At 35.4% G+C, this 17,823-nt stretch overlaps 1 protein-coding gene across 2 annotated transcripts; it reads right to left on the bottom strand.

The window, feature by feature from the left end:
* Nucleotides 1-68: 68 nt before the first annotated feature.
* On the bottom strand, nucleotides 69-8,029 carry LOC117619023. Of its 2 annotated transcripts, none has more exons than XM_034348841.1 (12): nucleotides 7,888-8,029; nucleotides 6,897-6,998; nucleotides 6,633-6,776; nucleotides 5,006-5,905; nucleotides 4,703-4,790; nucleotides 4,507-4,580; nucleotides 3,287-4,388; nucleotides 2,908-3,191; nucleotides 1,758-1,864; nucleotides 1,326-1,473; nucleotides 562-714; nucleotides 69-363 (listed from the first exon to the last, which is right to left on the bottom strand). In XM_034348841.1, the coding sequence occupies exons 1-12, from the start codon at nucleotides 7,936-7,938 to the stop codon at nucleotides 349-351; spliced, it is 3,168 nt and encodes a 1,055-aa protein (XP_034204732.1). In that variant the 5' UTR covers nucleotides 7,939-8,029; the 3' UTR covers nucleotides 69-348. The 2 variants fall into 2 exon arrangements, with proteins under 2 accessions (XP_034204732.1, XP_034204731.1); XM_034348840.1 differs by having other exon boundaries at nucleotides 69-367.
* Between the last annotated feature and the right edge of the window lie 9,794 nt (nucleotides 8,030-17,823).

The following is a 17,823-nucleotide window of genomic DNA, read 5'->3' on the forward strand; positions in this document are numbered from 1 at the left end:
ATTAAAGTTCAAAAGGCATGGGTGTAATTTAAAAAATATAACATTTTCGTTCTTACATGTTTGACGACTACAAGGAAACTTATATGGATGTAGCATAATTTATACTTGACACAACCAAGCTCTTAAAAATTTGAAATTGGAATTATAAATTACAAAACTACATTATTTTGTATCCTACAATATTACATACGCATACAACAAATCCACTACTTATGCTGCTAAAGAAACGATAATTTTATACATCTTCACTCATTTTTATGGAAACTGGGATCTATGGAATCTTAATTGCAGGAAGAGAGGAAGTACCTTTATCAGGAAATGGAAGGAGCTTTCCTGAATGCAAGCTTTTTACGATCCAGCTAGCTGGCTGCAACAGATGCTTACTCAAATCAGAAAGGGTTGAAGTTCAATATTATAGGAAAAGAGCATGTGAGCATATTATTGTGAAAGCAAGAGATTAGTCACAGTTGATTTTTCGAAATGTTCTGCGCTCTTTGAGCTTTTGTATAAGCCATAAACAGTAATCCAAAACACTTCCAAAAGAAATTAAGAATTACTGACCATCACTGGTATCTTTTGCTCAGAGGCGCATTGCCTCAAGTGACGTGATGTCCTAATTTCATCCTCAGTAATAATGGCTCCTAAAGAAACCTTCTCTTTGTCCAAACTGTGGATTAACCACTGGAGGGTTTTAAAGACCCGCCCGCCTCCATGCTGCAGGATACAGAAATAAAAACAGAATGAATCAGACGACATCCATTTCTTGTTTGTTAGAGGGCGAATTTGAGGTCAGTTAGCAAGAGATAAGATAACAGAAGTCCTTTATTGCACGTAATTGTTTCCCACAACACATAAAAACCCACTTGATTTTATTTTATTATTTTTTAACTCAACAACAAAAGAAACTTTCATTCCATGAGATTTGAACTCGGGACCTCTTTCAACAAGGTGAAGACTAAATGGCACAAGAACAAAGGGTCATTGGCAACACATATGCTGCACTGGACTATTATTTCTCCATTCTGCATAAGTTAGTGACTTAGAAAAATTAAACATTTAGTAAGACCACAGAATAAGATGTGTGCCACGACCATAATTGATGGTTTGACAATGAATTTAGTTTCTGCCAAGAGCGACAACATTATATATTATTATTTTGACAGCAAGAGATGTGTATTCATGAGCTAGCGGGAGCAGATGGCAACAGCCCCAAGAGAAGTTGCTCCTAAAACAAACTAAATAAGCCAAGATGAAATAAGATGGTATGTTCAACTTTCAAGTTTCCAGGGTGTATTAAGGTTAGAACAACAGGCAGGGACCCCTACCTTAATTATTTTTGCCAATTTGCTGTAGAAACTGTGCTTCCCATAAAGCATGATTCCTACTCTCTCAAAGACATAATTACGGTTGTGATGAAATGGCTTCCCGATCATAATATGCTCCGCATCAACTCGATTCAGTAGAATCATGTATCTAACAAAGATATTGATTTAGAATCAGGAACCATTGAAAAGTAACCAAAATATGACCACAAAAAGTTTAAGCCCCCCAAATAAAGTTCATGAGTATGAAAAAACTAGCCTACGAAATCTATTGTTATATCCTAAAAGTACAAGGATCCCTGTGTGTCTTATTGCATTATACTAGGAATAAGTAGAACAAAAATCAGTGTCACATGTGTATAAGAACCTAAACAGTAACCTATCCCCAGCCCCACTAAATCAAAGGTAAAAATTTAAGGAAAATGCAGCACTTACTTCTCAGGTAGTACGATACAACCCGATGCAATTGAATTAGCAAGCCAATCAACTTTTAATATGAAGGCGTTCACTGCACACCCATACAAAAACTTGGTGGTCTGTAGCTGCAATGGATAAAGAAGTAACACTAAGAAACTACAGTCCCACCATTTATAAAACCTTGTTATGATTATCACAAAACAATACACATAAAAAGGGCAGCCCAGTGCACTGTTACCACAACTCAAACCCACAACCATAAATCATGCAGAGCAAACCCTTAGCATTGCAATGCACCAAGGCACACCCTCATCGAAAAATATAACATGTGATAAGTAAAAGTAAAATATTTGCAAACAACAGAATTATACACCATTAGATTGCACAAATTGGAAAATTCAAACTTACAATGCTTTGGTAATATCCCTCATGCTTTCCCACCTTTTGAAGGATCATACAAATTATAAAGGATAATTATTACTGTTATAGGGTATGACATAAAATAGGTGAGCAAGTTCCAAAGCACTACAAAATACATTGTTGTATTAATATATATGTAGTCGATACAACATATAAAACAATGTAACATGAAATGTTTTGTAAAAACTATTAACCCATCAACCTACGAAAATTTGTTTCATCTATATTTGCTAAAAACAACCGAAGAAAGCTATATCAGAAACTTGACACCTATATGCCATCTGTTTGTCACCTACAATTTTTTATGCAGTAGAAACTGAAAAGCAGACTACAATAAAATATATGAACTGAACCAATCACTGATTAAGAATCTCTATAAAATAAAGATAAATGGTTGTGGCATACACATAAATGAGAATAATTAGCAATAATATGTAAGTAGAAGAAACGAAAAAATATGACGTAGGATGGCTGATGAAAGCAGAGCTTAGACGGCAGAAGCAATTATCGGTACTTATAAAACACCAGTGACGATCAAATAATTGCATGAAATATATTAAATGTATAAATATTGACAACATTGAAGCACCACAAAAAACCAGAAAAGAAAGAGGACAAGATATTAAACAAAAAATTCCAATTAACTCGTTAGTCACCCATCTTGATTAGGGCCATATTCAGATACATCATAACTAAGTTTAAAGTTCAGATTAATGAGAAATAGAAGGAAGAATAATAGGATGCTGACCTTTTTTGAACATAGAATAATAGGAAGCTGATAGCCATTATATCTTGAGCTTCCCTCTCCCCTTGAATTTGGAGAAGGAATATCAGAAAGAACAATACCACCATGTTTCCATATTTTTTGTTCAATGTCCTTTTCCTTCTGACTAGAAAATCCTGTAAGAAGGAATTCTATGCCTTGAAATAGCAATCTCTTCCCAAACTTACGGTGACAATTTGTAAGATAACTTTTCTCATGACTTTGAAAAGTAGAATTCTTCCACCTTTTACTTGCTTGAGCAGTTGAGCCTAAATTTGAAGTTAAAGCAACATAATAAATTATAACAATTTTTAAGGTTCATCAATTTGGAAGGAATGATAAAGAATCAATAGCCAGGGCTTACAATTTTTCGTTGAAGAATCTAGCTTTTGGAGGTTCTTGTTCTGCTGAACTGGAATCTCTGCTTCAGAGAAACGAACCCTCTTTTTCAATGAAACATCTCTGTCATGGGAATTCTTGCATTCAAAATGTATATTTTGCAGTTCTTTGTTTTGTTGAAGCTTAGCAACATTTTCTGGCACCAAAGAAAATTTGGTTTGTTTCTCCCAAGTGGAACTGTTCATAAAAGGTTTGGGAGCCTGAAGACCGAGATGTGCTCTATGATTAAAAATAACAGGCTGCCTCCTCTTTTTCGAGGCCTGCACTGGAAACCCATACCCTGCAGTCTCATGATAATTCCTCTTCTGATTTTTCGTTGTTGCAACTGGATTCTTATTTAGGGTAGTTTCACCCTTTTCCTCATTACCTCTTCCAGCAGTATCCCAGGATACAGGATGACAAGGAAGGGGCTCTTTATAACTCCTTTTATCAAAAGATCTAATGCATCCCACATTCTTATTTAGGGGAACCAGCCTCTGATCACATTCTAGTTCAAGTGACTGATTTTGATAATGGCTTCTCCAATCCAAAATGGAAACATTGTTTGGGAGAAGCGTACTATATGTCCTGAGTGAAATCAACTGCCTTCGAACTTTGACTGGAGAACATTCCCCGCTAATTGTGGGCATAGCTTGCACATCCTCATGGTGGAGTTCAATAATTAGATTTGAGGATTTATGTGAATTATCCACCCCATGTTTTGGTGTGGGTCTAAAGCATTCTTCAGTATCATTTTCCTTATCCGTCTGATTCTGAACTATTGTATGACTGGTATTTTCTGAAGAAATACTGCATGGCACAACGGAACAAAGAGGATCAACTAAAGATAGGCTAGACGACTTCACCAAATCTTGAGAAACAAATATCTCCTTATTAACTTCGTCATGTAAACCAGCACAGGCTATGCTCGACTCTGATGTTCTATATGACTCAATTTCATGCACTTGCACGAAAGAGTTCACGTCTGGAGCAATATCTGCAGATTCTGAGAGAAAGCTTGTCTCACCAGCAAAACACTTCAGGATACTTTTACTATTTTGTTTCAACTGTGGAGAAGCAGAAATTTCCTTTCCAAAGGGATATTTGAAGAGGAACAGAAAGGCACAGATTGAAACTTAATATTTGGGTAAGGGTAGATGGGAAGATTGAAACTCAAATAGATAAATGAAAAAGTAGAGCACATACTTGGCCTGTCCAACCACCTAACCATCGGCTCCTGAATTTGTCTGAAGCTAAATAAGGTATCTGATCTTCTCCCTCTACATGACATAGAAAACAAAATAAAAATAAGAATAAATAAAAAAATAAGAAATTATGAAAACACAAGTATGCCTAATCATAGGCGAGAAGGAGGCGCATGGAAAAGGAAAAGTTCACTTACTAGCATTCCCTGAATTCCAAGCATCTGGACGAAAGTTTACTTTGTTTTGAGGCTGATTTGAAGCTATATCCACCATAGCGGCAACTGTCTGGAAGCCAAACTTGCACAATTAAATTCAGAATAAGTCCCAATTGGAATGAGATAAAAATTCTTACATCTAGGCCGTAGTATATCTTTACCATAGTAGATGAAAAAAGTGAAGCCATAGCCTAAACTAACTGAGGGGATAAAGATATTTTTCTATATATTTCCAGTTTGATATAATAAATAAAGGTGAGCAGAGGAGATAAATATGACTTTTACCTGTTTCACAATGATTCCATCTGAAGTTTTCAGAGCTGAAGGATCATATCTGGCCACACTGCAGACATTCGAACCCAGAACAGGCTTGTCACAAAACTCTTCTTTCTCACAATTGACAGATGCTGGATGCAAATCCTCTCTTGATCTGATATCTGTAACCAGATTCTCTACTAGTTCTCTTTGCACAGAGATATCATCAAACTTGACATGTTGAGCCTTGAGGTCCAAAGAATCAGATAGATTTACACACTCGTACTGATTTTCAGAAACAGGAGTCTCCTTGACTTGAGAAATAGCTGAATCAAGAGCACACTCATCAGAAGGAATACTCGGAGATAGTCCTACATCTGCATACACATCAGCCATCGTGAAATCATCCAAGTCTGAAAGAGAATCACTCTTGTCAGTTTCCTCAGCTGGGCTATCTAAGGAATCTTCTAGCCACTCCAACCGTGCTTTCTTTACCCAAAGGGCAGTTTCCAGTACCACTGCAGTTGGCAATACTTCTGAAGCCAGCCCACTCATTACAGTTTCATGTATAACCAATGCTTCAGATGCTGCAATGGAGAGTTCAACTGCATCAGTGATGTCAGCTGCTTTGAGATACTTGGCATTAAGTTTTTCCCCAAAATGGCTTGCTGATATCTTTGTATTGGAGGGACCTTGTGGAACAATATCTTCTACTGGTTTTTGAATGGACTTTAGAGGTAGAGAATTTATCCCACCAACATTCAGGTGGATTTCCGAACAGTTCTTCACTTTGGAACCCACTGAGGTGTCATTTAGTTGTGCAGGCACAACTTTATTGAATTCAAGATGTTCTAGAGAAGTATCCAAAGGTTGAGTTGGGCTACATTGTGAAGATCCATTTGAAGAAAGATGAAGATGGAAATGAAGCACCTATACAAGAAAATAGATATATGTATATGTATTAGTGTGTTATGATAGGAATCATGGAGGCCTACGTACCGATTTTAGGCATGGACACAAATAATAATTAGGCAAGTTTATTTATTTTCTATTGTTTTTAGTAGCCTTTATAGCTTTTATTATTTCCTTGTCATTGTGGGTTTCATTTTAGATTGTCATACAATCATAGTTTTGAACATTCAATTGAGAATAGATAATCAAAATTAAATAAAGTTTGGCTTTTGTTATTCTATATTATGCTCTCTCTCTTTTTATATTTAAGTAAGCACTTAAACTGAAGTGAATCTGGATAGATACTGTAAAGTAAAAATGTCTACATTTAACACCCTTCAACGTTAATTCTTGTGCCACTCAAATGTGGATGTAGGTTAAAACATCTAACCACGCAAAATATTAGTGTCCTAATGTTTATTTTGTTTCTGATATTGCTTACCTACATTAATTGCATATGGATGAAACTCCGATACAGAGACCACTAATTGTCATTTCGCCTTGTATTAGGCAATTTCATTCACAACTATTGGAAGCAGAGCTTGATTCATTTATCAGTGTTTCATCTTGTGTCGATTAAGATGGAAGATTCAGCAACAGCATCAACAACAATAAATTAATGTGCAAGTTTTAAATCAAAGTACTTATATATATTGAACATGAGAAACTTAAAATCATGTTTTGGCAAGCATCCTTAAGAGCTTACATTTCCAGGAGATGACGCAAAACCAGCTGCAGAATTGTCTTCCCCAGATAAGAATAAATGATAACGGTTGCATCTGCCTTCCTCACGCGACAATGTAGTAGCATCTTTCCCTTCATTAGTGTTTCCTTGAAAAAATTTCAAATCCTACCCAATGCAATAAAGAAGACACATGAGTAAATAATTTGACCCATTAAATCCATTCCTCTTGGCTTTAGAAGAACCAGTCAAAAGTTATAATGTGGTTGGGATAGGTCTAGTTCCAACCTTGGAGCCTAGCTCTAAGTTTGTACTCTTAAGCTCGTTCATGCACTCCTCCCATTGTTCTTTCTGATGCTGCTGAAGCCAACCAGGAAGCCAAGCTAAATCCTGTAATTTGCAGAAAATTAAACATCACCATTGACTAACATAGTAATCGGGGAAGAATATATAACTCATTAATATTATGATTATAAAATAATAACATTTAACATTTCTGTTATGCTATTTAGAATTTGTCATTTAACATTTTGTATATAAAAGAAACTTCACTAGACATTGCCACCTCAGGCCAACATGTCCCTTTTCAAATATAGAGCAAGGGCAAGTCTTAGTGGCATGGACTAACTAGTAAATGAAACCACACACTAAGGCGATCAAACGAATCTCTGTTTTTAGTCTTCAATTGTAATATACTTCTACTAACATCTTCATGTACATAATGAAAGAAAAAACATCCAAAGTTAGGCTTTAAGTACAAAATCTACACTCACAACAGCTTAAACAACATACAAAGCGGATACCCTTTTCACCTCATAAACCACAAACACGAGAAAACACTATAAGACCACTCATACATCAAAAATAGCATAAATAATGAAGTAAAAGTTATGCACATTCTGGGTTCTGACCTTGTACAACAAATTTTGTATCGATTAAGAAAAAAACTTATCTCATTCGTTCTACAATAAAGCATCAAACTTTACCCAAGTCATTTGATTAGTGGAAAACCCAAGGAAGAGAAACGAATCAGGTTATAAATATCAGATTTTCTATTACATAGCATTCGAAATCCCTAATCGCTCCACACAAGCAAGCAACCCTAAATCAACTAATCGACGTTGAATTTCCCCTTTCCCACTCTACCTAATAATCTAGAAAACAATAAAAAGAACTAGTTCACTAATTTCTTCAAATTTCTCGGCAACCCAACAAATTGCGAAGGATATGATATTAGCAAAGTGGTAAATAGGATGGAAGAGAGGTTGAATGAGGGCACCTCGGAGAACTGAGGAAGACGAAACCCTAAGGTTTCGATGGGATGAGACATAATAGTTGATCTGCCTTGTGCCTTGTGTTCCCGCGCCCGCGCTACCCCTTGACCATTCTTTTTTGTAAGGAGAGAATCCTTGGCGCCAAGACGACGCTGCTTTGGAGGTTTGGAGTATTGAATTTCAATTTTTATTTTTTTAATGGAAAAATGTAACTTTTTGGTCCTTGTAGTTTGTCCGATTTCTATTTTCATTCCTGTGATTTTAATTGTTGTCATTTGATCCATTATTCATATAGCTTGATACCCATTACCATTTAAGAACACGCCTAAATTTCCGTAAAATAACTTTGATCAGAGTAACCATGTGCCTCTCCTTTGGAGCGATATTTCTTTCTACTCGCATTTCATCTCTTCCCATTTCACGTTATGCTCGAATTTGGCGATTATGGCCCCTCAACAATTTTGATTCCTCAATTGATATTTTTCATTCAATTTGTAGAGAGTTCAAAGTGAAAATTTTGTTAGACTTAAGAAAAATAGAATTATTGCTCGCTCTAAATAAGCAACCATGATGGCTAAGAGGAAGTTGTGATGGGCTTTTCTTGTAAACTTTGTTAGTTTGTCACCTATTAAATGATAGGGTTAATTACATTTTTGGTCATTGGAATTCTACTCAAAATCAAATTTGATCACTGTGATTTCAATTTTCCCAATTCGTCACCTTATTTGCTAGTTAACAAATTTTGTTAGTTTGTTAATTCAAAAATATTTAATATTAAGTAAATAATAATTAACATTAACATCAATATAAAAATTAGGAAAATACATTAAAATGCCACCATTTTTATAATTTTAACTGAAAATACCACCCATTTCCAAATTTTTTGCAACTATCACCTATAAATATATATTTATTGTTCACTTATTGCACACATATCACTTTTTTTGAAATTTAGTTCTGTCTCTGTCTCTGTCTCTGTCTCTGTCTCTGTCTGTCTGTCTGTCTGTCTGTCTCTCTCTCTCTCTCTCGTCTCTCTCTCTCTCTCTCTCTCTCTCTCTCTCTCTCTCTCTCTCTCTCTCTCTCTCCCTTTCCATCTAGCTAACTACATCTCTTCTCACGAAGAAGAAGATCAAGAACAACCTACAAAACCCACAGCTTTGCCCTCAAAACCCAGTTCTTCCTCTTCTTCTCTGTTTTCTTCTCTACCCAAATCCAAACCCCAACTTCGTCTCTCTTCAATCCCTTCTGCAACCTAAACAAACCCAAACAAAACCATCTTTTCTGAATATGACAGCATGTCTTGGCATTAGGTGGCCATTGTTTGAGCATTTTGGTCCCAATACGATTGCAATAGCAATAGCAAATCAACAATGCTACCTCACTATGATATAATCATAAGTTCATAGAAAATCCCAATACCAAATGCAAGAATCAATCGACAAAGAACAAACACATTTGTTGTTTAAGACAAACAAAATCAATCCCAATACTTCACTTTCTACACAAAATATAGACGAAATCAATCAAAATTTGAATTTCAGTAATCAAATTCAATTTAACATCAAAACTTACATATTTCCAACAATTCATTTTCTGGAGAAGCTGTTCTTGAAGAGGGCATGTAAACCCAGACTTCATAACCCCCCAAAATTGGACTCAAATGCTCAAACAATGGCCACCTAATGCCAAGACATGCTGTCATATTCAAAAAAGATGGTTATGTTAGGGTTTGTTTAGGTTGCAGAAGGGATTCGAAGAGAGACGAAGTTGGGGTTTGGATTTGGATAGAGAAGAAAATAGAGAGGAAGAGGAAGAACTGGGTTTTGAGGGCAAATCTGTGGGTTTTGTAGGTTGTTCTTGATCTTCTTCTTCGTGAGAAGATGCGTAGTTAGCTAGATGGGGAGAGAGAGAGAGAGAGAGAGAGAGAACTAAATTTCAGAAAAGTGATATGTGTGCAATAAGTGGACAATAAATATATATTTATAGATGATAGTTGCAAAAAAATTGGGGGGGTGTGGTATTTTAAGTTAAAATTATAAAAAAGGGTGGTATTTTGAGCTATTTCCCTAAAAATTAAAGGTTTCAGAAAAGTGATATGTGTGCAATAAGTGGACAATAAATATATATTTATAGATGATAGTTGCAAAAAAATTGGGGAGGTGTGGTATTTTAAGTTAAAATTATAAAAAAGGGTGGTATTTTGAGCTATTTCCCTAAAAATTAACGGTTTCAACAACAACATTCCTACCCTATCCCCCTTTCCGTCATCAACCCCCCTTACCCACCATCCCTTCTCCATGCGCCCACCACCACCTAACCCCTTTGGCCTCCAACCCATGTTTAACATCAGATAGGAGTCTCCTATTCCATAACCACTTCTCAAACCACATATATTATTATTATTATTATTATTATTATTATTATTATTATTATTATTATTATTATTATTATTATTATTTGTGATTCACTTCCAAATACAGGGGATATATGTTTTTCTAGTGGCTTTGCTTGGGCCTGATGGAACTGTTTCCTTCTTTTCGGCCAAGGCAGCAGACGGAAGGAACTTTTGGTCTTTCTTCTTTTGAGTGCGGGCTTGAATGGAATGTGAGTAGATAGATGTGTTGCGCTTCTAACTTATGATCAAACGATTGATCGGCCAAGCAAGGAACCTTCTCTTGGCCTAAGTTCTTTCACTTCCTCGGGCTCGAGGATGGTTAGGCTTCATACGGATGTTTTTGTTATTTTTAGGGTTTTAAGTAAAAATAATGCAATTAAACTAAATGTGCGTTTAAACGTAAAGACAAGAATTAATGTGCGACAAAATAAATCAAAGCGATAAGTAAAGCACGAACGAAAATAAAAGTGATAAGAACAATAAAATAAAATAAACTTGAAATTAAACTTAATTGAAGTGCGATAACAATGAAAAGCAAAGCAATGGAAATAAACTTGAATTTAAATGACATGAAAATATAAATTGAACAAGAATTTAAACTTACACTAGAAAAAGGAAGAACTCGCTACATAGATGCGTGAAAAATAAAATCCTAAGTCTAGGAAATGAAAAGTGCTAGACGAAAGATAGGTTTGCCTGTCTGATGTTGTGTGTCTCTTTCCTTCCTTTGGTAAGGTTTACATAGGGCATTTGTCAGCCCATGGGCTGGCCATTGAATGGCCAAAGGTCAACTTTTTTAAAACTTATTTCTTTCCGAGGCCGATTGAAATATTTTAATATGCTTGATTCTTCCTTGCTTTGGAACAGTCAGAGTTGTTATTAAACTCCTTGATTTCTTTACTTGTGAGGCCTTCGTCACATGCCCATAATCCTTCCGGAAATCCTGGGCTCGAATAAGTGGCTTGGACTTGGACCTCCGAGCCTTTGGAATAATATAAGGATGCCCTTCATGACCTTTAAATTCCTGGAGCTCTAAAATTGGTTTGCCGAGGAACCTCATCCGATCTTTGTATTCATTCATTAATATATATATATATATATATAATGGGCAGCTATAAAAACTCCCTCAAATCTAGAACCCTTCAACCACAACAACTCTAGCATAAAATAAACCTCGGCCGCAACTATTCTATCAAACCAAAAACTCCGATCGCAGCTATCATTCGAAACCTAACCGAGATCTTCCAAAAATCCCAGCAATTCCAGCCGCAAAGAACCCTAGCAAATCCGGCCGCCACTAAAATCCTCAGGCTCCCAACCGCTACATCTTGACCGCCAAGCCCCTTCAAAATCGGGCTCCCAGCTTTCACGAAACCCCCAAGCTCTGGCCACAAGAATCCTCAGACTCCAAATTTTGCCAGCGAAGATTCTTCAATCCGTGCCCCCAATCTCAACCTCTAAGTTCATTCAATCCAACCGTGATTTCCACTAGTCCTGCCTGTGGTTTCAGCAAACTTGACCTTGAGTTTTTGCCCAACTTTGGAGTTCCACACTCGGTCGCGAAGCTCCTTCAATCTGACCGCATTCTTCAGCAGCTAAATCCCAGCCACACGAAATCCAGCCGCACAGGCCTTGGGCTCCATCTGACCGCTTGCTTGCATATCTCGAATTACTTTGATCACATATTCTTGGGCACCGGTCACAAAGGCCCCGCCACAACTCAACATTTCAATACTTGGCTGCCCACTTTCAAAATCTCTAGACATTCCAGCTGCAACAGAGTGTAGCCCGGGTTGGGTGATTTCTCACCATCCCGAAATAGGAACAAACATATATAACATATATTTAGTTAAATACTGCAAGTGGGGTTTGAACAAGGGATTAGAAACAAGTGTAGATACTGATCGCTTGTTTGCTGTAGGAGTTGACGAAAGAGGTGGTAGATTCAAGGTTATGAGATCTTTGAATCAATTAACAGTGGTGGGTTTGTTTATATTTGTTCCAACCGAAATTAAACACCTCCAAGAACCATTTCAACGTCTAATAGGGCCCAATCGATGCTTCTGTGGCCTAGGCCATTCGGACAGAAGCCAATCACAAACGTTGACCATCATATGGTCAACTGGTGCTTCAGACAAAAGTGTCCGATGATACAGCACCTAATACTATAGTACATCACTTCAGACAGATTTGTACCCGAAGGTACAATAAGTTACTTAAGACAAAATTGTGTCTGATGCTACAGTTCCACTCCGAACAGAAAGTGTCCGGAGTTAGAGTAAAAAACCAATTAATGTATTTATAACCAATCCAAATGGTTTTGTAAATTACAAATCAAGGTGAAATCATCAATGCCTAGGCTATCCTTAATTGACTTAATTATTTAACAGTTAAAAAGGTACAATTTGAGCTTTGGGTCGAAAACAATTCAAACTGTTATGCTTTTACAAGTGTCACAAAATAATTTGCTCGAAGTAACAATAAAGAAATCATATTGGGTGGAGAATATTCTATCTTTGGTGTATATAGAATTGTAAAATATTGAAGTTGGCCAATTACTGGGCATTTTCATATCAATTACAATATTCAAACTAGATGAAAGGTGCTTTTGCTACCACATTGCTCCTCACTGATCAACTTGGAAGTCATGCATGTATTATCTTGTGGATTCTTTATGGTTTGTAGTAGCAGCACCCATCAATCAGTCATCCATTTTACTGAAGACTTTGAAGCCTATAAATAGAGGAAGAAAGCTCAGTGTTAAGGATTCAACAGGGAATCAATAAACCTATTTTGAACAACCTTCAAAATACGCTTACTCTCAACAACCTCGAAGTAACCTAGACTCAAACACTTACAAAGAGTCTCACAGCAAACCAAAGCCAAGATTTGAATCAAATCCTTCTCAGTCTCTGAATTCCCAGTTGACAACTCCTGATTGAAATTCTATTCTTTTCCCAAACACATGCACTGTCTAATTCCCAGTTGAGAACTCCTGATTGGAATTACATTGCTATTGTTTGTAACCTATACACTCTATCAGCATCGCTTGGTATGATTTGATAGTTGGCCTTGATTTCCAGCTCATTTAAATCAAACTCCTATCTATGTTTCGGACAAGCTCTAACTGCAGATATCTCTAACAAATCCCCATCGGACACTTCCTGCACGGTCTTAAGTGCAGTTATATCCGATAAGATTTGTTTCAGCCCGATAAGGCTTTCCTTGGCTTTATCGGACCTTGCTTTACTTCTATTTAAGTTCATTTCAGTCCCTCTGGACTTGTATTTACTTTCCAGCAATTATACTGTGTCTATTGGACACTTTTCATTCAAGATTTGTTATTGAACTCTTTGTTTGATGACAGTCTAAAATCACCATCCATCTTACTTTTATTCCATATCAAGTGAAATATTGAAGTCCTCTTCATTGAGGCATAGAAAAGAACCTATCACAGGAGCGCAATTCATTCACAACGTTATTGTTGGAATTTGAAAAAGGTTTTAAAAATTTAACCGTTTTGATTTATTTAATTATTTGGGATGTTTTATTTTATTTATTGTAGGGGTTATAAATATTTAATTTTCAGGTTTCATTTCTATATTGAATGTCTTAATTTTCTAGTTTAATGTGGTGAAGGTTACATGTTATTGGATGCCTATAAAAGGTCACTCCTCCTTCACATTTGAAAAAAGACAATATACCATCAGAATATCACATACCACAATCACCACCACAATCTGATTCTCTCATCTTCTACTTTTTATATTTTCTCTACTTATACTATTATTTCGGGCATGGTTATGTGACTTGGATACCTATATCCCTCTATGAACGTGCTCATATCATATCTTGAGTTTGTGTAGAAGGGGTCGTATTTATCTTGGAGTCTTGTAGATCGCCAATAACTGCACGTAGGGAGGCTATAAAGTCTTTAGGACAGAGTCTTTGACTTGCTTCACCTTACCAAACTTACTTTCTTACTTATAATTTTTTTTGCTTTTACTTACCTATCAATTTGTTTTTCTTCAGTTTCATTGTACCTTAAAAACTTTCCAATTTGTTTATATGTTATTTATAATATAAAGGTTTTTGTATTTGGTTTTACGGAAAGAGGAAAACTATAATTTTTTATAACAATTATCACGACTTTACCACCTCTTTCTACTAGAAGAGTTTGAGCCCATTTCAGGGCCCAAATCTCTTTCATCTCACTTTCTTCACCAACAAGTAACCGCTAGGTGCAAAGTATAGCCTGTTAGCGACCAAGGGCATCACATTGTTCAAAACATGACTAACAACATTCAAACTAGTTTTTTTCTACAATCATGTGAGAGGCACTTACCCAAGAACCCAACACATTTTTAGATCTCTTTGTAACTTACCAATATTCGAAATTCTAGTTTTGATCTACTTGATGGGAGCAAAGAGAAGGGATGGTGGGGCTAGGCACTGTTGGGTGGGTGGGGAAGGGAGGCTGAGGGCAGAACAAAGGGAACATGGGTAGGCTTTTGATTTTTTTGAAATATTAAATTTCATTGAAAATAATTATTTTTAACTTAATATTAAATATGTTAAAAATTAAACAAACTGACGCAATTGAGGCATAGGGCTGAATTTGTTAACTATTGTAAATACGGTGACGAAATTGAAAAAATTGAAATCATGGTGACCAAATTTGATTTTGAGCTAAACCCCAATGGCCAAAATGTAATTAACCCTAAATAATATACTAGGTAGGATAGGAATGAGTATTATGGGACTTGTCTCTTACTTGGAAATTTTTTTCGTACAAACGATTTTAAGAGGAGGAGTAGACCTCCACTCTCAAGATCAATGGCAAATTGATATGGGAAGCCACCATGGAAACCAAAAGATAAGGCCTTCTTTACAAAGCTCACTAACAAAGAAGATAAATTCCAAAAAGTGAATGAAAGTTGTTTTATTAAGCAACATTTTGTGAAATGAAAGTTGGCTGGACAACTCAAACGCTTATTCTGCTTTTGCTCTGACAAGAACAAACCTTGAAATGCTGCTTTTATTGTGAAATGACACTAAGCTTCTTAGGCCCGTTTTATTCATGGGAAAGAATGTTTGGTTTATGGGAAAAAAAGTTTGGGGATGGGAAATCAATTACTTTTCCATCTTTGGTAAGTCCATGCATGTGAAATCGCTGCCTTCCACATAGAAAAGTAGGGAGGAAAGTGAAGCCCTCCTCCTCCTTTGGGTTTCGTTTTCCTCATCATGAAAAAGTTTGGAAAAATGAGCCAACATTAAATACACATTTTTCATGACCATATTATCCTCATTAACAATTTAGAATTATAATATAGCATTAAATGCATTTATTTTTTGTTTGATTTCATATGGATATAGTTGAAAAATTAAACAAACTTTGTTTTTCATTCCTACACAAACCAAATATGTAAAATGAAATAAAGTGGTATTTCTTGATTACTTTCTCAGGATTACCAAATATGGGAAATGAATCTCCATTTCCCATTTCTTGGGAAATGACATGTAAAGTGATTTCCCCTCAAATCCATTCCGTGAGCCAAACGGGGCCTTACAGATTTTGTCATGCTTTCTTCTCATTTATTTTGTATATCAAGAATGATTTGTGTATTGGCATTTGTGTATAGCTCAGTTGGTTGAGCTCTTCCACATCTATTTATGTGGACAGAGGTTTGAAACCCCAAGCACCAATATTTGTGTAAACCCCCCTTGCCCAATCACTTATATATATATATATGCATGCTTCCATTGAGAGATCCCTCAAATAAGCTTATTTGAGAGACACCCCTTATAGGCCCCACTCCGGATTTTATTTCACTAATCCAAATCGTCTATTTTGTAGATACTCATTCAAAGATCATCTCTACAAAAAATCACTTGAATCCGATATCATTTGACCACTCAATTGAGTTATTGAAATTTTAGCATTTTCTTGAAGCACCGTGTTCATTGATTTTGTAAGACACAATTGGATGTCGAAACGGTTTCCGATTTATCTAATTTTTGTAAGGATGATCTATGAATGAAGACCTAAAAAATAGATGGTTTGGATCATTGGGAAAAAAATTGTAGGGTACCCTAAAGGGCGTCCCTCAAATAAAATTATTTGAGGGATCCCTCAATAGAAGGGGACTGTATATATATATATATATATATATATATATATAAACAAACGGAATTTCATAATTTCATACATCCCTTATACTCCACTTTTTAACTGAATTCACAATCACGATCATAAAGGTCTAAAATATTGATGGTTTTGGAAATATCAGTAATCCAAAACATGAAAATTTTCAATAGAATTATTGGGATATTATCAATATCCCTAAAAATTGAATAAAATCTACGGAAATTGTAAGAAAAACTTGGAATTTTTTTTAAAACTTTGGAGGATGTTTATTTAGTCAATTATCTATTACTTTATGACAAAAAAAAAATTGGAAGGAAATGCATTGCATGATGGGTTTAACTGATTTAAGTTGATTATATAGCGACAAACACTGCGAGTGTAGAAAATATGTCGTAATTAATGAAAGAAGATTAAACACACCATAATCATTATTTATAATGATTTACTACAATATTTTACACTTTATACATTGCATGGTTAGATACATGAGTAACTTAGTATCACATAGAGTTCCTATAAGGTTCAAATTTGAGTTATTTACACTAACACCTCATGAGGTTTTCGAATTTTCACAAAACTCCTTGAGGTTTTAGAAATTACAAGAACACCCGCTGATGTTTTAAATTGTTTTCACAAAACTCATTTTCAATGATTTTTTTATCCAAAGATTTATGATTTTATACCAAAAAAAAAAAATTTAAAAATCTTCAAATGACAAAGTTGGCCTTTGAGATTAGATTGCATATACTTCATTGAGGTTAATTTTATCATTTGCATAAGTTTTTTTTTTTTGTTTTTTTTATTTTTTATCAATGAAGTCATCAATTTTTGGACAAACAATCAATGAAAAGGGGTTTTGTGCAAACAAATTGAAACCTCAGGGGGTGTTCTTGTAATTTTTGGGACTTGAGGGGGTTTTGTGAAAACACAAGAAACCTCAGAGAGTGTTAGCGTAATTAACTCTTCAAATTTTCATTGTCTTCATCATCTCGATATTATCAATATTATCGATATTATAGAGATATTTTAGCCAAATCTTGCTGAAGTGTGAGAGAAATTATCGACATCAATATTTTCCGATATTATCGATATTTATACAATGTGTATAGATATGTTCCAAAATATCTTTGACTTGAAACGACGATAATATCCTCGATATTTCATCGATATTATCGATATTTTAGACTACGAATTTCATAATTAGCATAACACATATCATAGGTAGAAATCCACAAATGACCTAGCAACATATTCCTAATTCCATTTAGCAAATTGACACCACCAAATCACTGGTTTTTTTAAAGGGTTTTGTACTTCATCTTTAAATTTATTTTAGAATTAAAAAAGATAATGAGTAATTGTGTTTCATAAAAATACGATTCATTATCTGATTTTTCT

Source organism: Prunus dulcis, chromosome 2 (genome assembly GCF_902201215.1).
Source record: "Prunus dulcis chromosome 2, ALMONDv2, whole genome shotgun sequence".
In the NCBI taxonomy this organism is placed as follows: Eukaryota; Viridiplantae; Streptophyta; class Magnoliopsida; order Rosales; family Rosaceae; genus Prunus; species Prunus dulcis.

What these genes read in the sequence shown, in the direction of transcription:
- LOC117619023 (XM_034348840.1), bottom strand. Translation starts at nt 7,938, where the DNA reads ATGTCTCATCCCATCGAAACCTTAGGGTTTCGTCTTCCTCAGTTCTCC. An exon ending in GTCTTCCTCAGTTCTCCGAG is followed by an intron (nt 6,999 to 7,887) that starts GTGCCCTCATTC and finishes TGCAAATTACAG; the next exon opens with GATTTAGCTTGGCTTCCTGG. An exon ending in TTGCGTCATCTCCTGGAAAT is followed by an intron (nt 5,906 to 6,632) that starts GTAAGCTCTTAA and finishes TTTCTTGTATAG; the next exon opens with GTGCTTCATTTCCATCTTCA.